Raw genomic sequence first — 21,477 nt, forward strand, 5'->3', positions numbered from 1 at the left:
CAGTATGCCATGTTCTGCCTGACTTGTCTCGAGCGTGCCGGAAAGCCCATTTGGTGCTCTGTGTACCTTGAGCGTGCAGATCATGATTTTAAAGATTTAAGTTCAGTTCTTAACTCTCAAAAGGACCTTCACCCGGAGCTGGGCAAGTCGTTGAATCTCTTTCTCACTTCCCAATCGGTGAAATGGCAGAAAGAATCCATCCTGTAGCAATCTTGCCTACTTAAATTGAAAATCGTTTTGGTGCAGGGATTCTCTACAGTGAAATTCCAGTCTCGGGCGGGTATTATGTTGACACCAAAAAGCTGTATGCAGTTGGGGACCCCATTATTTTACTGGAGTGGTTTAAAGGATTAAAATAAAAAGAGAATGTTGTGGGATGTTGGTGGCTTGCTCTACAAAAAGCTTTGGTCAGAGCTGTGGTCTGCAAATAGCTTTGGTCAAAGATATCAGCAATAATGTTATGCTGTGTCTTTTAGGAACTGGAACTGGTGGAGGATGTATGGCGAGGGGAGGCCCAGGACCTTCTTACCCAAATAGCTCAGCTGCAGGAGGAAAACAAACAGCTGATGTCTAACCTATCTCATAAAGACCTTAACCTCACAGAAGAGGAGTTCCAGAAACATGAAGGCAAGTTTAACTCTTGAAACTGTGTAATAGCCGTTTTTTTCAAAAGTGATTCTTGATTGAAGATGCGTGTTGTATCTACTGTGTCTATTGCTGTCTATTCTTTTCTGGATAGATTGGGGAGGAGTGAGGGGAGAATCTGTGACTAAATCATGGAAGCAAAAGAAAGATTGGACCATCATTATTTGCTGGGAGAAGGAGAACAGTGAAAAGTAAAACTGCTTTTCTTTTGTTTGGGCGTAATATTTTTTTTCTTGAGAAATGTTTTCCCTCGTTTTAAAGAATGTTTTGCTTTTGTAGCATAGGTTCAGTCTCTCCATATCTGTGCAAAACAGTAGAGAGATGCAAGTGAACTTGATGCAGTTCAGTACACTGGAATGTAAAGCAATTAGGCTCCATTCTGCTGAGCTCGAAGAAAAACAACTAATTTATGACAAGCAGAGTTGGGAGTGGAGGGGGATCCTGCTTTGAGATATTGGCAAGACAAGACCGCATGGCAAAATTTCAGAATTGCCGTGGTCAAAGACCAAGGGAGAGAGTCATTATAGCAGAGAAATAACTCGTCTGAGCTGGGCCTCACAAGGCGGCAGGGGTTATTCTGCATGCACATCTATAATGAGGGTAGCTGGTAAATCTTGGAGAGAGCACCATGTGTTTTAGAGACCTGACTAAAAATTGCCCAAATTGTAAAATGACATGGGTGGTTTTCATCTGAAGTATTCAATGGGCAGAAATCGTGTTAGTTGATTCCAGGCCTACATCAGGGCTGCATGGATGGATCCTGCTGACTACTTCAAGGCTCTGCAGATGCCCAGGCTTCTTTCTTGCAAGATTGAGGCCTGTTACTAATATAATTGCCTGAGTCAAGGATCTGATTAAATGTACAAAAAGTTAATTAAAAAAATAATTGTCGGCTGCATAGTTGAAATACTACAGCCATGCACTTAATATCTTGTGTAGCTGTGGACTAGACAGACTGTAGTCAAGCAGCACATCCCAATATGAGTTACTACTTATGGCCAAGATTTTTCAAGAGATTTAATGAATTCTGTGTTTCCAGTTCTCATGTCTACATTGAGACACTTAAAGGGGTTTGTCTCGCAGAGAAGAAGTACTAAACACTATCTAAAGAGCAAGCCCTTTAAGGTGCCTGATGGTGAGAACCCAGCATTTTTAATCACTCTGAGCAATCTTTGCACAGGTTCCAATTTTGAAAACCACAGCTCTCAACTGGGGCTCGTAGCAGCCTCCAGTAAATGGTAACAGATGGACGTTTCTCACTTAAAGAACACTAAAGTACAGGGCTAAATTCCATCCTTGGGTAGATGGGCAAAAAGCCTTCAGCAACCTGTCTTCTCAGTACTGAATCAAATCTTTAGATTGAGTACCTGTGGAGGAGTATAATGGAAGATTGCAATTAAAAAGCATGAAACCCCTTTAGCGCCACTAGTTCATGAAGATAAATGCAACTCTTCTGAGTCTCCTAGGCTGTAGTTGAGCAAGCTTTCACTATTATTGGAATTTAATTGACTGTTAATTGGGAAAAATGTCAGTGTTCAAAAAAGGGAGGGGGTGGAGGAGAGGCAGATGAGTCACAGAAGTAAAAGAACTTGACATGTTGCAGAGAGTCAGATTTCCTTTTGTTCTGCTTTCTCGCCTAGTTTTTTTTTTCCAATGGATAAACCCACTCAATGCAGTTTTTGTGTTTGTATTTAAATATAGTCATAAGCCTTGAGTTTAGATTGGCAAGGAAATGCTAGGCATGCTTTTCAAGGTTATTTTTACTTTGACAGACACACAAAAAACCTTCAGGAGTCAAATCTGGGGTATGGCAAAAAATGTTAGCAAACATCTCGTTTACTTCAATGAGACCAGGATGTCTTTCAGACAAATCTCTGTAACAGCAATGTAAAAGTAACTGGGAATCTGTTATGACTGGCATTGGAACTGGATGATGTAGAAGAACCTCCCACTGGAGAAGTTTGTCATTCATAAATAGGCACAGACCTGGCCCTCAAATCAAAGTTTCAATTTGGTTGAGAGGGAAATGCTGCAAAGGATTGTTTTCAGGGTAACCATGTGACTGCACAAAAAGCATACTCTATGCACGCTGTCTGTGGACCCAGACACAGCTTTCCAAGTCTCAGACCTCATCAGGTCTAAGTAGCTATAATAAGATTTCAGGTTAAGATTTCATGACTCAGTACAGCGGTCGCCAGCTTATTGCTCATAGGCAACACATGGGCAATGAGATCCTGGCTGCTGCTGGGGCTTTCACAGGACATTAAGACTTTAAAGCTGGGTTTGACAGGGGAGTAAAGGTGCTGTTGCCTCCTGTGTGTTGCTCAATATTGTTGCTCCTTGGCCACCAAAGGTTGGGGACCACTCCCTTAGCATGACTTGGTGCCTGTGATCATGTCTCCCCACTTAGTGGCTGGCTGGACCTGGGGTTTAATAACCTGCCTGCCAGGCAGTTGAACAAATCCAGTTTAAGTGGTAGAGGCTTGTGGTATGGGTGCATGTTAGGTCTCTAGTTCAGTTCCTGCTAGTGACTGAGGCATGTGACTGTACGTAGCCTCAGCTATCTCCCATCTGAAAACACAGCTCTTCTGTGAGGCATCTTGAAAATAACTGGGGCTCGTGCTTTATTATCAGTGTAGGCAATGCCATTCAGTCATAAGAAGGTATATGTGGCTTCTTAGGGGGGTGGGGGAGAAAGAGTTACAACAGTGCCTTATCTTTTAGCAAAAGTTCTTTCAAAGTCACTTTTAAACAAGCCCTGACAAGTGTGGTTTGGGCAGGGCAGAGCTGCCGCCATCCCTTTCTGAGCACTTTGGAAGTCGATACTCATAAAGGCACAATACTTTAGTAGCCTTATTCCATGAGGCAGGTCATTCGGCTTGAAGTAAGTGTCCTGTAATGAGTCAGCCTTGAGGCTGAAAGTGTGGAAGAGGGAATAGCACTAAGGTGAGCTACTCTTCTTGGAAGCCTTGAGCCGAACAGAGTTATTCAAAAAGTTGTGGGGCAGAAGACAGAGTTCAAAGTAGATGCGGCAGGATCCTGAGCAGTCTTATTAACATTGCTCTTATTCATCAAATTAATCCTATGTGTAACGCCACTGGTGAATTTAGTTGAGGGTGCAGGGACGTGCTATGGGAGAAGATCCTACACCCTACCATCTCAGGTAGGATTGTGGCAGGACGGGCACATGTAGGAAGCTCCCCAAAAAGCTCTCTCACACTTGTGTCCTAAAAAGACTGTTCCAAATCCCCAAAAGATATTTAGGCCCTGAATTTCCATTGAGATCAGTAGGAGTAAAGTGCTTAAATACTCAGGTGGATCTAGGCCCCAGCCCTCTACTTCCCATCTGATCATGTCTTAGTTCTGGTTTGGGATTATATTTCAATCTCAATTACTGAGGCCAGTTCCAGGAAACAGGTCATGCCATAGTAAAGCAGTGAATGGGAAGTTGTTGAATCTCTCTCACTGAAGGCTTTGAATCAGAGGCTGGATGGGCATCTGTTTGAGGTGGAAAGGAAACAGCACATCCTGAATCTCTGGAAGGGGCTGGACTAGACTTCTGAAGTCCATTTCTACCCTTAGTTGAGAGGCCTCAGCAAGTTGCAGGAAACTTGCTATGTGGGAGGAGATATTTTTGTCTGCTTATCCAGGAACCCATCCTACCACAGTTATTCATCAATATATTTGGATCATGAGAACTTAAAGATGTGGCACAAGGTTTGTGATACCATCAGGGGCCTCAGGTGGACACTATCAGACATTAAACTGATACAACAGCTTTTTTTTTTTATTTTTTGTTAGGGCAGGCACCCAATAAAATCCATGAGGGTCTGATAATTGAATTCAGTGCTAATAAGATGAGGCTCTTCTCTCCTTCCAGAAGAATCATGCAGGTGTAAAGAAAGAGCCTTTAAACATATCCTGGATGGTCAATGTTAAAGTCTTCTTGCAAATGTGAGAGTATATTTAAATTGTACTTGCTACACAATTTCATTTTAATTATGTGACTGTATGGCCCCCCCAGTATAAATACTAGAGGCCCTAATGAGGGCCTAGTTTCTGTTTTGCTGAGTAGAGATGCATTTTGAGCTGCTTTCTTTCTTGCCATGCCATACAACAACAAATCAAGCTTGCTCACCAATCCAAAGGAAGCTGTGGATGGGGTGAGCTTGGGGAAGCCATCTGGGTGTGCCATTTAAGATCCTGCAGATAGCAGAGACTGAATCATGGAGACTGCCAGTCTTGCGCTCACTGTGCTTGGCCGCTTTCTCGTTTCCTGTGTGTTTAAGATACGGCAAATGAAGAAAATGCTTGTGGAACACAAACATCCTACACCTCGTCCTCAAAGAAAATGATTCTGTGATCCATGTTGAGTCAGCAGAAGTCCTTTATGTTCACCAAATGCCAGAGAGGAAAATGAGGGGTGAGGGGAAGGGAGTCGGTTTAATGACACACAGATGCTTTGCTCCTTAAATAGCATATGGTAGTTAGGGGGGGGGTCTCAAAGCATTTTACTGTACACGCAAACATTAATTTAAGCCTCATAACCCCCACGTGGGTAAGGAGCAGTAAAAACTTGCCAGTCCAAGTACTCTTCATTGCTGTTGGTCTCTTTGGTACCTCCCAGCCCAGCTGATGTTTTGGGCATCAATCCTGCATCCAGCTCTGCAGGGAGTGAGCCAGGTTCCAGCACAGCATGTTAGCATGCACAGTAGTGTTACAACACACAATCAAATTACACTGACAAGCTACTTGTGTAAAGGATAACTGCTGTGCTCCGCTGGCTTTTGCGGGAGGCTTGTTCCCTTGCTGATTTGTAATGGGGCTCCTGCTCACTTATGCAAAAACATGGCTTTTTTTTTTTTACAACTGGGGAAACTGAGGCACAGAGCTTTAGTGATGAGCCTGTCACTGACTCACTGTCCGGTCTCGTAACTGGGATTAATATTCCAGATCTAGACTCCCAGCTGTGTGCTGAGCAGGGCTGACAACTTAATCCTGGAGCCTGATTGTCCTCCCTACTGGGTCGCAGTAAGCCGCATCAAAGCCATGAGAATTACTGGAATTCTCCAAAATGCTCAAGGCTGAGGAGAGGATCCAACTTCAGAAGCAGAGCAAGGAGGCTTAACAGGGAGATAAAAGATCAGCCCAAGACAAACTGGAACATGAACACCTGAGTCATGATCAGACTCTGTATAGTCTCTGCAGCAACACCCCCTCCAGAACAACTTGCCAGCCCTTCCTAGCACACCCCTCCTCCCTCCTGCACTCCTTTAAGGTTACCTTTCTCCTTTGCTTTAGCATCCTCCTGGTAGCTTCCTGATAGTCTTTGCAGTGGTGGAAGAGGGGTGGAAGGTGCTATTTTCCCTCTCCACATTCATGTGCTTTTGCACCTGGTGAGGAACCCACAGCAGCTCCAAAACAGACTTGGAAGCCAAGGGCAAGGGATGCAGCATGGCTGCCACCCCTCCACCTCTTCCAGGTCTGTCTTGCTCTCTCCAGTTTTCTCCGTTTCCACTGCATTGTTGGTACTGGTGCTCTTGTGGGGAGTGTCTCTGATGTGGAGGCAGTAAGCACAAGTCTCCCCATAGGAGTTTACTTTGATCCCCCTGAAAAACCTAGTGGGGTGGTTGAAGCCAGCTATCGACAAAGCAAAGCTGATGCAGCACACTTAATTGAAGAGCTGCCCCAGTGGATTAAAAAAAGGCTTTGAGTTTGGTGTCCCAGCTGCTCCAGGGGGTAAGGAAATTATTGCTATTCATAGCTTTCCTGCCTTTCCCCCCGGGTCTAAAATGAGGAAGAGAAAGGCTGAGTGCTTTGCCTAAGATCACACAGCAACTCCATACTGATACTGCCACTTCCATTAGCCACTGAACCACATTCAGGCCCATGTATCCTAAGGCAGCCCTGCTAATTAGCCCCTGAGCCACAGATTTACTGACACACAACTGTGTGGTTCTCTTGGGACTTGAAGCACCCCTCACTGGACTCGAGGTATCCTCTGAAACTTCTGTGACTTGAGTGGCACCTGATTTCAAAAACAAATTTATATATTGCAGTGCTCACCTCCTTGCAGAGGGGCTGGTCAGTGGGGGTAGGGACAAGCCTGAGCTTATGCTTCTCTGCTTCTCTCCTCATGCCTCAAGGCACCCTTCAAATTACCTAGTGGCACCCTGGTTGAGAATCACTGATTTTTAAAGCCAAATGACTGCAGTGGGATGGGATGGTGAGGAGGGAGAGAATGGCAAAATATGTATCCAGAGAGAGGGCATGGTCCTAACTCAAGCGGAACAGCCACTGTTTTTGACCCAACTCTGTACGAGGGAAGTCAAAAGGTCCTCTCGAAGCATCCAACTAATCTCCCTGCAAGGGAAGGACCAAGCTGTCTTCATCAGCGACTTGGACGAGGGAGTGAAATGCGCTCTGTCCAAGTTTGTGGATGACACAAAACTATGGGGAGAAGTGGACACGCTGGAGGGCAGGGAACAGCTGCAAGCAGACCTGGACAGGTTGGACAAGTGGGCAGAAAACAACAGAATGCAGTTCAACAAGGAGAAGTGCAAAGTGCTGCACCTAGGGAGGAAAAATGTCCAGCACACCTACTGCCTAGGGAATGACCTGCTGGGTGGCACGGAAGTGGAAAGGGATCTTGGAGTCCTAGTGGACTCCAAGATGAACATGAGTCGGCAGTGTGACGAAGCCATCAGAAAAGCCAATGGCACTTTATCGTGCATCAGCAGATGCATGACGAATAGGTCCAAGGAGGTGATACTTCCCCTCTATCGGGCGCTGGTCAGACCGCAGTTGGAGTACTGCGTGCAATTCTGGGAGCCACACTTCAAGAGGGATGCGGATAACCTGGAAAGGGTCCAGAGAAGGGCCACTCGTATGGTTAAGGGCCTGCAGACCAAGCCCTACGAGGAGAGACTAGAGAAACTGGACCTTTTCAGCCTCCGCAAGAGAAGGTTGAGAGGCGACCTTGTGGCTGCCTGTAAGTTCATCACGGGGGCACAGAAGGGAATTGGTGAGGTTTTATTCACCAAGGCGCCCCCGGGGGTTACAAGAAATAACGGCCACAAGCTAGCAGAGAGCAGATTTAGACTGGACATGAGGAAGAACTTCTTCACAGTTCGAGTGGCCAAGGTCTGGAACGGGCTCCCAAGGGAGGTGGTGCTCTCCCCTATCCTGGGGCTCTTCAAGAGGAGGTTAGATGAGTATCTAGCTAGGGTCATCTAAACCCAGCACTTTCCTGCCTATGTAGGGGGTCAGACTCGATGCTCTATTGAGGTCCCTTCCGACCCTAACATCTATGAATCTAAGCCTAGTGGCATGTGCATAAAGTGAGATTTGACCCTGCCAATGCAAAATTCCATCTATTGGTCCATAAAAAAATCTTTCCTATCTTTTTTTTTAAATGAAAGACCCATTATGGAGCATCTCCTAGTCATACTTATAGCTCTCTCCCCAAGCCCATGGGACTGGTGTATGAACATCATAGCTGGGTGCTTAACAAAGAGATGGAACTGGGGTGTTTCACTGCCCATCATAAACGCATTGGAGGACTGTTAAGGCCTGCCGGTTGGGTGACATGCCGTGTGGACTTATGTAGTCTCTTCCCCATGATTTGTGAACATAGCACACAGCTTTCTTGAGCAAAGTGATCTACCAACAGCCTTTCCCTCGTTGAGAAAGGCAATGGAAGTTGCCTAATGCCACTAACACACTTTTCTGTTATTGGTCTCATTAGCTAACCATTCTCAACCCCTTTCTCTTCTTTTCTTTTTAAACCAGGGATGTCTGAGAGAGAGCGACAAGTGATGAAGAAGCTGAAGGAAGTGGTAGATAAACAGAGGGATGAGATCAGAGCAAAGGACCGGGAACTTGGGCTTAAGAATGAGGACGTGGAGGCAGTAAGTGGCTATTCTTTTCTCCCTACCTTGAAGAACACTGTGGATGTTCAAAAGAGTTTTAAGTGACTTCAGAGTTTATGAACGATGCCAGATTAGCAGCTCTGGAGTATGACCCTTTCTCTGCATCTACAGAGGAAGTTTGAAGGATTGTGAGCTCCTCAGAACAGGGACTGAGTCATCTTACCAATTTTGAAACGACCTAATGCGCTGCCTGTGAAAAGCAGCTAGCACAAAGGAAAGTTGGGCACCCAACTCCACTTATCTGGGAACTGGGCACCTAACTGCTGCTCCTTCCCTCTTTGGATATGTTTAATCTCTCCACTTAGGCAAAGCACTCTGCAAATGACACCCATCAGGTTTGCCTTTGAAGATCTCAGCTCAAGGCAAGGGGCTGCACGAGCCACTCAGACCTAGCTTTCTCTACAGTCTGTCAACCAGGTGCTCCACTGTGGTGCTATAGGTAATGTGGACACCTATTTGGAAGATTCTGGGATGAGGCTATGTACACTGAACTACTGGATAAACTTCCAGAAAGGTGGAGGAGCTCATAGTTAAGGTTGTGGACTGGGACTCTGGAGACTTGTTTTCAAATCTTGGTTATGGAGCACTTGACAGCAAAGCTTTGAGATGCTGAGACTGCGATGCCCTCAGTTCCCCATCTGCCTTACTTCCTACCTTTTCTTTGTCTCCACCATTTGGATGGTAAGGTTCACAGGGCAGGGATGGTCTGTAACAGGGGTTCATACTGTCTACTGTCTAGCATGATGGGGCTTAGTCTTGGCTGGCTCCAACCAGGTGCTATCAACATACAATTATTAATCAACCCTGTATTAATAACTTTATCGTTTCTATCCTTGGTCAAAGCTTGATTCATCTTGGGTCATGATGTCCTCAAACCTTACTTTGAAACACTTTTAAAGAGAGATTGTAGCATTTGAAGAAACGGCTTTGATGATAAGAACACAATGTCTTATGCTGCAGGAAAAGTACCTCCATTAACTCTGAAAACTAATTAAACAGCATTTGGAAAGCGAGACTGCAGCAGATAATTAGATGTTTAAAAAAATGAAAGTGAAAGAAGACATGAATTCAACAGGCATGCTCTTTAAATTAACACTTTTGATTTAATTACCATGGCTTAATGTGTGCTGACTTACTGTGTTGCTTATATTGCAGCTGCAACAACAGCAGAACAGGCTAATGAAAATTAATCATGACCTTAGGCACAGAATAACGGTTGTTGAGGCTCAAGGGAAAGCACTGATTGAGCAGAAGGTGGAGTTGGAAGCCTACCTACAAACCAAGGAACAAGAGATGGGCGTTTTGCGGGCAGAGCTTGGGAAACTGAAGGAGAAGCTCCATGGTGAGAGCAGCCAAAATGGAGAAGAGATCCAGGTAAGAGCTGTTTTACTCTCCCTGTGCCTGCAGCTCTTGCGCATCTGGGGTGTATTGTGCCATGAGACTCTAGGTGAAACTACCCAGTGATTTTGGTGGGGATGTGGATTGGAAAGTGATAGTTTGAAGCACCAGGTGCAAGGATCTATTTGGAGGAAAGGCTTGCTGCTGTGCATTGCTGCACACTGGAAAACTGTCTTATGAACAATACTACAGTGGGGTTCAAAACGGCATACCAAGTACTAACTTCCAGGTCCCTCCCTACATGGCCTGTGATGCTGGCGAGAGCTAGCTTTGTTTCAGCGTAATCTCATTACCAACATAAGTGGTATGTTAGCCTCGATAGACCTGAAGGTCCTCTTTGTCCTTTCCCGTAGGTAGACAGTACTAACATTGGCAGTAACAGACCAAAATGATGCAGTAACTTCATTATAAATTATAGTACCTTGGACTTTTGCTGCAGAGAGAGGCACTGTCCTCTGGTAGATGGACCAGGAATTGCTAAACCCTATTGCCTAGTCTGGCTGCAAGGTTTTAATTGGGTCACCAACTCCTAGCTTGGATTTTCCCCAGGTATAAAACAGTGGCAATGATAATCACACACTTCTTGTGAAGTTTTTTGAGAACCTGTATGCCATACGGAGCATTCTCCTTTCAGACAGGGAATGGATGGTGTGCATTTGAGGCATCCAGACAATAGTGTGTCAAGATGTCTTGTCTCTGGTTGTCCCAAGCAATAATACCATCAGTGTATGACTTCACAGATTAGCCAGCTGTGGATTACTGCAGCCCACAAGGAGCTAGCCCTTCTTCCTGTAGCTAGAACAGAGTCACTGAAACACCACAGTGACGGTGTTCTTCAGCAATAGAAAGCTTTAATCTGAAATAAGGGAATCTCAAGCTGCTTTGAGTATAAGAGAGAATGGTCAGCCTCTCATGCATGTCACAGGAAGTTGGCCCTGATAATTGTGTGACCAATTGCAGAACTCTCCAGATATAGTAACCACTTGTTTCCTAAAGAGATTAAAAATGCTGTGGGGAAATCCCAAATCTGTAGTGTCAGCTGTTTTACGTCTGCAGCAGCCAGTGCTTGGGTGCAGTTACAGTCTGCCTCTGGCTGATTTCTTTTTATCTGCATCCTTAAAATATTCAGGAGGTTCCAAAATATAACCGCTGACAAGAGGTTTTAATCTTCGCCAAGGATGTCTACCTGTAAACTCTAACGGGTCCCAATGGTGAGGCTGTGTTATCAGGTGGCATAATGAAGATGGCACTAAAACTGGAGCAGAAGAGAAAATTGTGCTATAATGGGTCCCAGAAGAGATGCTGTGCTTTGCAGGAAGAGAAAACCTCTCCATCTTACAGAGATGCTCCTACTCAGTAGGATTTGCCACGTTTGATTTTGAGTCCTCCCATCTCTTCTCAGAGCGCAAGTGGGATTCCCAGGGCTCCAGGATTTGTATGTGGGCCAGGAAGCCCATGAGTAGGAGAAGCTGATTGTTTCCATCCTTGGTATCAGCTCAAGGTTGATTTCTTCCATTTTTTTCAGGACATTTTAAAAATTGATTTCGTCTCGGGTTGGCTGAGAGTGCATGAATGAGGGCAAAGGGGAGAAACACACCTGGTGCCTAATTTTTTCCTTTCGTTTATGCTGGCGTAAAACCTGAAGAGCTACACTGATGAAAACTATATGGAAGCGTTGAACGGGAGACCTGTGTTGCTTTAGATAAGCAAGTACAAAACAACTGACTCTAGAAATGCCAAACTTGGCTTGTCGTAGTCTTCATCAGGGAAGAAAAAGGTATTGGTGTCTGAAGAAAAGTAGCTTGCTTTGTTTTTAAAGGGAGGAAGGAGAAGTTGTGGTTAAAACATGGGACTCCTTTAAGTTTTCAGGATTTGGGGTCTAGTCCTTGCTCTCCTACAGACTTCCTAAGTGATCTGGAGCTTGGCGTTTTAATCCGTGTACAGTTCAGTCCCAGCTGATATGGGGAGCACTTTGTTATAACTCCATTTCCATTTGTAGTACAGATGATATCTGAAACATTTGTAACTCTACTGGAGATGAACCCTCTGTGCACCATGCACAGACACTGCTTGTCCTTTTTTTTTTTTTTTTTTTTTTTGCAGGCTTGAATGCATCACTTCAGTTTGCACTTGGCCAATTATTGTAGAGATGAAACTCACAGGCCTAAAACTAGATAACTGCAGAGGAACTGTGGAGCTGTAGTAGTCACTAGTAGTAAAAGCATATGTGGAATATCAGAATGTAGCTTATTTGCTAGCAATGGCTGAAGTGGAAAGAATTCAGGTTCTTGTGTCCTAAAATACATGCACCTTAAATCTAGTAAATCTGGTTGAAATTATCTTTACAATGCACTTGACCTGATATAGTTCTTCTTACCACAACTAAAGTTTCAGAATAGGTTATGTTCATCCAAACTTTTGCCATTGTTTGCTTGCTTTTTAGAAAGTTTACCAACTGTAAGGCTGGTAAGCTCCACAGGGCAGGCATTCTTTTTTGGTATGGTCACTAGTGTGTGTGTGGGGGGTCCCAATCTCTTTTGGCCTCAGAGTGCTAGTGGGCTATAAATAACAAGTTACTTAATGAAGCGCTTCGTAGTAGCCAAGAAATGATTAGCACAGAAATCCCTGCAAGCTGAAGATAAATTCCGGCTCCCTGAATGGATGCCTGAGTTGGGCTATTTGCCTTCATTTGATATAACTGATATCTTACACTTCCAGCCTGGGACTGTTGGTACCTGGTTTGCTTCCTGCATAATAGACTGTGAGATGTTTGGCATCTTGGCAGATCAGTTGGTGCACTCCCCATAAATGCAGTCACCCGTGGCTGCCTGGCTGGCAAGCTAAGGAAATGGGCATCGTTGCAACAAAACGTTTATGTGCACTGTAGAGCACTTGATGCTTTGGATCCTTTGCACTCCTAGCATTGGGAACATGCCTGCAAGTTATGTTTACATCTAGAACTGAAAGCTACAGCCAGAGCCAAGCATCGTGAGCCCACTAACTGCTTCTCTGAAGCAGCTGTTTCTTAACTCCTTGGAGACCATGGGCACGGGATGAATGTCTATGACACTGTGTACCCACGCTCTCTGGAGGTGATCTCTGTGGGACAAATGCACTGGGTCATTTGACTGCCTTGCCTGCAGTTCACTTACTGATCCATGCCCCTCCAGGCTACTTCCAACACTGATCTGTTCTTGTACCAAGATCTATACTGATGGGGCAGGGAGATTTCTATCTTTACAGTGAAGTCCAAATTGTTGCTCACTCTAGAAGGAGCAACATCAGTAATATTACTGTACACAGAAAAAACTTGTGGTTCTTGTAGCACTCTGGGCCTGCGTGGTGGAACTGGTGGCCACAAGGCGTCTGACCGTTCATGCAGGTTCCAGTTAATGTACACATTTTGTAGAAATACCAAAACAAGTGTTGATGTGGAAAAGTGGAAAAGGTTTGAGCAGGATTCACTTGGAGTGACTTGAATGACTGTGTGGATTCACCGCATGTTGACAGTATACCCTTCCCAAACTCAGGCTGTTTAAAATCTTTGTAACAGACACATGCTCAAGGTCTAATTAAGAACATGCTATCACCCAGGGGAAATTTTTTTCATACATCCTTGGAGTGATTGTCTCATACCTTGAGGTGTGATTGTTGTGACTTTAGTTTCCTGGACCATTGGGATTTCTATATACAAGAATACTCCTTCTTATGACTTATGGGACCCTTTTGTTCCTGGACCATCTCATTTAGTTGGCCATTTGAAAGCTGCTGGCACTCTAGGCATTAATGAAAGATTTGCTTTCTCTTGTTGGCATGCCATTGCTCTGAAAACTGACCATATTTCCATCAGCTGCAGTCTTTGTGAATGTTCAGAAGTAAGGCACGTGTGAATTCTGCTATGTCTCCAATCCATGCATGAAAAGGGAAGCTGTGGTCATGCAGAATGGAAATGGATAGCAACAGGATTGGGCCCTTAAGGGCTATGGTATTCTCTGCCTGGCTTGTCTCAAGACCAGACTAAGCTAATATCACCAAGCAAGTCTGCAAATATTTTTCAGGAACGTTTCTAAATTAACTCCCTTTGGGCCCATTCACACATTTATTTCCCGTTAACATTTGTGCAATGAAGTGTTGGAACAGAAACAGTCACAGAAAGCTAATTTGCAGCATGCATGCTCAAATACTTGCAGAGCAACGAACAGTCAAGTGACCCAGAAAGATCAGACCAGTGGGAAAGCAGGTGGGAGTGATTTGGAAGGAACAGAAGCAAGTCCCACATGGAGAGGAGAGAAACAGAAAGGACATGTAGCAGGGACAAGCAGAGGATGTCATAAAGCAATCATGCCCATCATGTTATAGTGCATGTGCTTTCATCTTGTCTCCAAATGCCATTCTGGGAGTGTTTTGCCATGTGAAGCATGCCAGATAGCTCAGGATAGGGCTGAAGAAGGGATGGGAAATATATGCAGGGTTTTCACAACCACAGGGCCTGTAGTATGAACGAATCTGAGAACTGATGCTCTACTGAATTTTCCTGTTCAGTGATTTAATAACAGCTGAAACATTCGGGTGTGAAGGACATGCCAGGATGCTTTGACCATGGGTGTATTATAAATGTTTGAGTAGATCACTGCCAGAGGGAAAGAAGCTGAGAACAGGGCAGTAGAAGAAAGAAACAGAAATAACTGAGAGATGCTGGGGGGTGAAGATGTCTGACATGTCCCCAGTCCCTCACAAAAAGCAACAGCAACGGCTTAATCTTCTGCAACTGAATGAGCTTGGTACCAAGATAAGCTAAGAGATGACTTAATTGTTGTTCATTCAGCCAGGAAGTCCAGCTTTGTAAATGGGGCTCTGGTGCTCCAGCTCTGAGCCAGCAAGTGTGAAAGTGTCCTCAGTCTCTGAAGAGAAAGGCAGCTTTTTTCTTCCCTGCAACTCCTTGGTTTCACGGCAATAGCATCTCTTCTCATTAGCAATGTTCCCCATTCTCTCTTCCAGGGCAAAGGTTTGGCAGCGATTTGCAGTGAACAGACACCTATAACTGGCTTAGTTCAAGGCTGGTTGCACTAGTGACATGCTTGTCAGTCTGCTGGCTTTTTGGTGAGATCTGCACAAGATGTTTTTGCTGGACAAGGGGAATAGGCTCTGAACTGATGCATCTGACCTAGGTGGAAAAGTGATTTTCTTTGAGCATTTTGTGTTCTGGCGTATCCGTCTCTTGCCGTTCCTAAGTATAGGTTCATTGCAATGATAAGAGTCTGACAAGCCAGTGCTCAAGCTGCCATCCCAGCCTTGTAGGACATAGGCTATGTAGTGCTCTGCCACAGGAGTCTGAATTTGGACACACGTTGATCTGCTGTCCTGTCCTTTCCACTTGTGAGCCAGGTGAATGTTTTGCTGATAAGTGAAGCGCAGGTTTTTCAGAAGTGGCCCTGCCTCGAATGCTTGGGACCAGACTAATTTTGAATGTTTTAATATTTTTCTTTTTGCCTGAGATGTTGAGGCCCAGCAGTTGCTGTCTGAAAGCTGTGCCACCTTGGCACTTCCGAATGATCAGGCCTTCGCGGTCCAGAACCCAAGTACACAAAACTAGAGGCTGCCATTTGAAAATGTTTCGTCCATCAGGTCAGGAATGAGTTGGAGGACGAGGTGGCAATTTAATAGTCCTATCACAAGGAATATCTGCCTTTGGCTTCTCCCTCAGACCCATCACCTTCTGTGATAATTTAAAAGACCTAAAGCAAATGGGTAAAAACCAGTGGCTTTCCTGAATTGCTAGGTAAACTACCTTTTGTCTATAGTCAATTTAACTTAATGCCAAGTAAAAGCACATGCCTTTTCCTAGGAATTAGGGCTAGTCAGAAAATGTAAACAAAAATGTATTGATGTAAGAAAAACTAGTGAAGATGAAGGTAAATGGAGGAAGTAAAATGAACCTGACTAACACTGAGGGGCAGTGCACTTCAGGAGAGAAGAGGAGACTGGGACAGGGGATCCTGGCAGAAGTATTCATTTAGGATGGTTTTTACTTAATTCAGGCAAAAAGACCAAGCGTGCGGGTTTTCTTGGGGGAGGAAAGAAAAAGAAAAAAATCTAAATAAATCCCTTTTCTTTCCAACTGAAATGTTTTCAGGTATGACTTTGCAGTTTCAGCTGACCTGAAACTACCATTTTTGGTGAATAAATTATTAGTTTCACATTTCATCAAATCCTAATCCTGATTCTGTCCATTTTAATCCTGTGGCACCAGGCAGTCATTTTCTCTGTTCCTAAGCTGCTCTATTAAATCCTGAAGGTAAATCCCTTTATTAACATTACATTGGTTCTCGAAGCCCATAAAGCAGATCTTTAAAGAGAGAAATCTTTATCAGCATTGCATGATTAGGGGTGTGGCGTTCTACTTTGGGAAGTTTTCCCCGGGACCATTGAGTCCCCTGTTCTGGTCCTTTGCCATTCAGCTTATCAAAATGTGCGTGTATATTTAGGTGGATTTGATTTGTGTAGAAGTTCCTAGTTAGGAGCTTCGTGCTGTTGTAAACCACGAGCAGAATTTTTCTTCTCTGTTTGGGAAGAGGGGCAGCCCGGCTGTCTGGATTGGGTTCGGTGGCATCTGTCTCCCATCCCAGGTTGTGACCGTGCTTCTATGAGCTGGCATCTAGTCAGGTCTTGAGGAAAAAAAAAAGTATTAAGTTTCAAATGTACTGCACTGGAACAGCGTGCCCTGGATTTATTTTTGCAGCTGGAAGTTTTGGAGACTCCTGAAGCTTTTGGGCTCTTCCTGGGGAGTCCTGCTCTGCATAAGTTTCCCCCAGGATTTCCTACTCCTGCTCGATACAATGTCTAACAGCAGACACCCTGTACAGTACCTTTCCCTCCGCTGTGCCACAGTCCCTTTGGCCAAGTCCCTGCACACAGTTGGATACAGGTGGACCGTGGTGCCTGCACTGAGCCCCAGGGACTAGGGACCTACTCAAAATGCAATTTTTGCAAAAACTGTGAAAAACCGTGGTTTCCATGACTCTGCATGGAATCACTGTGTGGGGGAAAAAAACTTACTATAAATAAAATGTTGGCTCCCCAGGTAGGTGGGGAGAAGTCACCAGCCCAAAGAAGAGTGGAAAAGGTGGCAGCAGCTCCCTCTGCCACCGACTGGCTGAGAGAGCTGCCTTTTGTGTGGCCCCGCCCTTCTGCACCAATCATCAGCAAGGGGTGTGGCCACTAGGGCCCCTTGGCCAATCAGCAGGCAAGGGGCGGGGCCCACGGAAATATAGGCAGGCCTGGCTTGTGAAATCACCTGTTTGCTGCCTCCCAGGGACTGTAGTTGGCTTCCACGAAGGTCTGAGAATCCACCTACATCCACGTTCTGCCGGACGAGTGCCACAGAAATAAGGATGCAGCTGAGAGACCGTATGAAGGCCCCAGGCTAGAGAAATCTCCCAACTCTGAATTCACTGAATGTACATCTCTACCAAAAGAAGGATGGAGTGAGCTCTTCTATCTTCAAACCTCCTCGTCTGCTATCCCTAGCCAAAGTGGAATGCACTGCGCACATCTGTAGGCTTCCTTCACAGATCCTTTCATTACAGGAATTAAGGAAGCAGAAGCTTTTCATCATCTTTAAATATAGTTTGGGAAAACTTGCAGCATCTTCGATAGGAGCCTTCCACTTACGGCTGGAAATGCGACGGACAAGCCGCACAGCAGAAGTCTGTTTAGCAAGCCGAGTGATATAAAGTAGGCTTCAACGCATCTTGCTTAATAAAACCCAGGCCCCATGTTTCAAAAGAGGTTCTTGGAGAAAGCTGTTTTTTTTCAGAATATGCTGAGCATCTACACCCTGAAAACTGGAATCCCCCAAGTGTCTCAAACTGTGGTATCCAAAATCATGAATCACGTTTGAAAGGACAGTCCCTGTTATACAGAGGAGGAAAGAAAATTCCTATGAGCAGGGACACAGACTGCAGTGGAAATTTCACAGAGACCTTGCTGTAGGGCGCACACGTGATGCCACGAGAAAATGAGCTGGGTAAGGGTAAGGCCATCCTTCAGAGGCCTGCAAAACAAGGCCAGTCCTGTCCATTTGTTCACTGTTGACTATGGCAAGCACGGTAAAGGCTGTAGCCTGTTAATATTTGATTGTTCTGCAGGGAATCGTGAGCACCAATGCAGTAAGGGTTTTGTTTTCTGTGGCACTCCTAGCATAGCCATTTGGACACTTCACACTATCCTGCTCTGTCAGAAGCACAGAGATGGCAGGTTGCGTCACACCTCTAAGTTCTTAGGCCTGTATCGCTTGTGCAGTAAGTCTGTATTTCATCCTGCAGATAGAACCAAACAATGATGAATCTCTCTCTGAATCGGAGAAGATGGCTCTGGATTTAAAAGATCCAAATCGTCCGAGATTTACTTTGCAAGAGTTACGGGATGTCTTGCACGAGAGGAATGAACTCAAGTCAAAAGTGTTCTTGCTGCAAGAGGAGCTCTTGTATTATAAAAGGTATCTTAGCTGTCACCTCTGGCACTGCTGTCTCCACAGCTTCTGTTGTGAAACACTAGGTAGAAAGAAGTGTCTTTTTAAATAGTCTCTGCTATGCAATGAGAGTTGATCCTTTGTTTTCCCCTAAGATTTAAAATCTGCAATGGCTCCAAGCCACAAAACTTTGGTTCATATTTGAATTTTCCCAGTTTGATGGGAGCTTGGTTTTTAGACCTCTAACTGCAAAATTCCTAGAAACCTGAGAACTATCAATAGGAGAGATGTCAAACAAATGCAGGCGTGTGAAGCGTGCCCATCACTGATGCATAATGATGGGAGGAAGAAGCTAATAGCTGCTGTTCACATTTCACCTAGTTTTTTTTGGAGGATAGACAGGACAGCTCCTGGGATGTCATTCCAGCACCTTTAAAAATAAAAAAACACCTTTTCTCTAATATGGTAGATGGTGGGAGCCATTAAGCTCAGCCTGTGATTCTGCAGGGACTGCTCTATGGTGGGAGGCCCTCCTGGACTGAGTTCAGGAAAATGATACAGCCCTTTGGCGGGCCTGCCTCTGGCATTAATCCTGTAAACCCCCTTGCCAGACTGGTAGAGAGCCTGTCTCTCGCCACTACTGACCTGATGATTGTAGCAATTGAGGAGCTGAAACAAAGTCAGTGAAAGATGCCAACCACCTTTGAAAGGTTTGGGATAAGCCCCCTCCATTTCCCATGACTTAGAAAACTTCTGTAAGCTTTATTTTTTGTTTCTCCAGGGACGTGGAAGAACTGGATGCTAACTCCACCTTTTTTTATTTTAGTGAGGAAATGGAAGAAGAAACCAGAACCCCCCAGCCTACACCCATCATTCACTCAAAACCCTCAACTCAGCCAGAATCAGGAATCAAACGACTGTAAGTAGCTTTTCCTTTCAAGGCTGCTGAATTGGTCTATATGCTGCAGCATGTTTCTTGGAAGGCAGAGGGGGGAACTGTTTAGTTCCTGAATCTAAAAATAATTCACTTGGTGACATCACCCCTGTATGCTTTGGATATAATCATGTGTTATATCTCCCGCTGCTATAGAAGCACACTCTTAAGGATTTATGAAACAATATATAACTTGGTCCTGATCTTAATATCTATTTTTCACAAAGTGCTCTTAACACCTTTCAATCCCTTCATGCACATAGTGATGCAGAAAAGAGAAAGTGTCTTATGTGCTTGCATCCATAGGCCAGATTGCTCCTGAGGAGCTCCGTTTAATTGTAGTATTTCCTTCTTGAGGACTGTTTGTAATATTTAAATCAAATGGAACAGCATATGTTGCTACAATTCATAACAATGTATAAGTAAATATAAGCTAAGAAGTTGTTAAACACCAACGCCTGCTCTTGATGGGAACCCTCTTCAGTCTGTGAGTAGATGTACATCTATGCGTAGAAGTAAAGAATGGCAATGTCTCGCAGGCCACGCTATCTGGAGCCTGACTCTGTGTTTTCTAGGTATCCAACATGCTGGGGTCAGTATGAGACTTGGTGTCCAAAATGGATGTATAACAGGGAGCTTTTGTATTCTTGTTTAACTCTAAATTGTAAACTCCTTGGGGCAGAGGCTGTAAGGGGATAGAGTGGTTCCACAACAGGAAAGCACTGGCAAGCTACTGCCTCTAGGTCAGTGGTTCTCAACCTTTCTGGACTCGAAGCACCCCTCGTTGGACTTGAGGCCCCCTTCCATTGCTTTTTTTAATTATTCGACATCAAATTTCAAAAACAAATGTACATATTAAAGTTCTTACCCCCATGCTGGGTTGTGAGGGTGGGGTATTGTTCAGGTAGGGACAATCCTGAGCCTGCCTTCATCTGCTTATCTCCTCACACTTTGCAGCACCCTTCAAAGGATCTGGCAGCGCTCCAGGATGCCACAACACCCTAGTTGAGAATCACTGCTCTAGGTCTTGCCCCTAGGATTTTTAGAGTACATTGACTGTAATAGAGATAAGCACCTGAGCCTGTAACGGTATGGAGCTCTTCCATTCCCATTACTAAGTTGCTATTCCTTAGCTTCTCTAAACATCTGAGCCTTCAGTCTAGAGCCTTGCCTTAGTTTTTGCCCTGGGACAGATCTTCCTAACTCTCGTCTTGCTGCACCTAACAGAAAGATCTTGTCTTGCTATTTATTAGGCTATAAAGCATTGTAGCCATCTACAATGCGGTATAATAATACCAAAAAAAAAATCAACAAAACCCTGTGCTTCCAATGGAAAATGTTCAATTAACAATTAGCATCGGAGGACTTGGCTATAAAATCATGTTACCTGATTTGTTCATTGCAATATTCAACCCCTCTATCATATTTATTCCTAATTAGTCTTAACCTGCTAAGAGAGTCTCAGATTGTGAATAATGTAAGCTTTAACTATAAAAATGACCTTGATTATGGCCCGCTTTTTACTTGAAAGATACTTCTATTCTTTCCCCATGTGCATATAACCTTTTCTTTATAGAAGAGTACTGGCACTTGTGCACTACCTTCCATTGAAGGATCTTGAGATCTGATCCTAATCTAATGGGAGTCTTTTGGTTAATTTCCCTAGTTTTTGGATTATGCAATTAGCATGCAATAACAGGCCAAGTTCTGATAATGCTTTATTTTGTATTCTTTGAAAACGTGTTCCTAAATTTGGCCTTTGGATTAGTTTCTATCTTGGAAGTGTTTATGAAGCTGTTCTAGAATCGCTTAAAGGAGTGTGTGTCAATTTGGATGGGCCAACTTACTTCTTTATTAATCTCTTACTTCTTTATTAATCTTTCTTTAATCTTTCATACCTCATTTTATTTGGTTTCACTCTCTTTGAAAGATGGCTGGTTTCAGTTAGCTAATCCACCAAGATGGCAGCTTATATGTGTACTGCATTTCTTATCTTTTAGTGAAAGCTTGACAAAAATCTAAGTTGCACACACTTTGTTAGGATGCAGTTCGTGCTAACTGGATGTCATTAGTGTGATTGCCTAGTTCCAACATATGCA

The 21,477-nt window shown here is 44.3% G+C and overlaps 1 protein-coding gene across 3 annotated transcripts in view; it reads left to right on the plus strand.

Moving 5' to 3' along the window:
• Positions 1-474: 474 nt before the first annotated feature.
• RILPL1 (Rab interacting lysosomal protein like 1) overlaps positions 475-21,477 on the plus strand; it is a 29,196-nt gene continuing 8,193 nt past the window's right edge. For all 3 annotated transcript variants that reach the window (XM_025198100.1, XM_025198110.1, XM_025198121.1), the window contains exons 1-5: positions 475-627; positions 8,437-8,555; positions 9,732-9,950; positions 18,299-18,471; positions 19,271-19,363. In XM_025198100.1, coding sequence (XP_025053885.1) covers positions 567-627; positions 8,437-8,555; positions 9,732-9,950; positions 18,299-18,471; positions 19,271-19,363 — 665 coding nt within the window. In that variant the 5' untranslated portion in view covers positions 475-566. The remainder of the gene's footprint in view (positions 628-8,436; positions 8,556-9,731; positions 9,951-18,298; positions 18,472-19,270; positions 19,364-21,477) is intronic.

Source organism: Alligator sinensis, unplaced genomic scaffold (genome assembly GCF_000455745.1).
Source record: "Alligator sinensis unplaced genomic scaffold, ASM45574v1 scaffold628_2, whole genome shotgun sequence".
NCBI lineage: Eukaryota > Metazoa > Chordata > Crocodylia > Alligatoridae > Alligator > Alligator sinensis.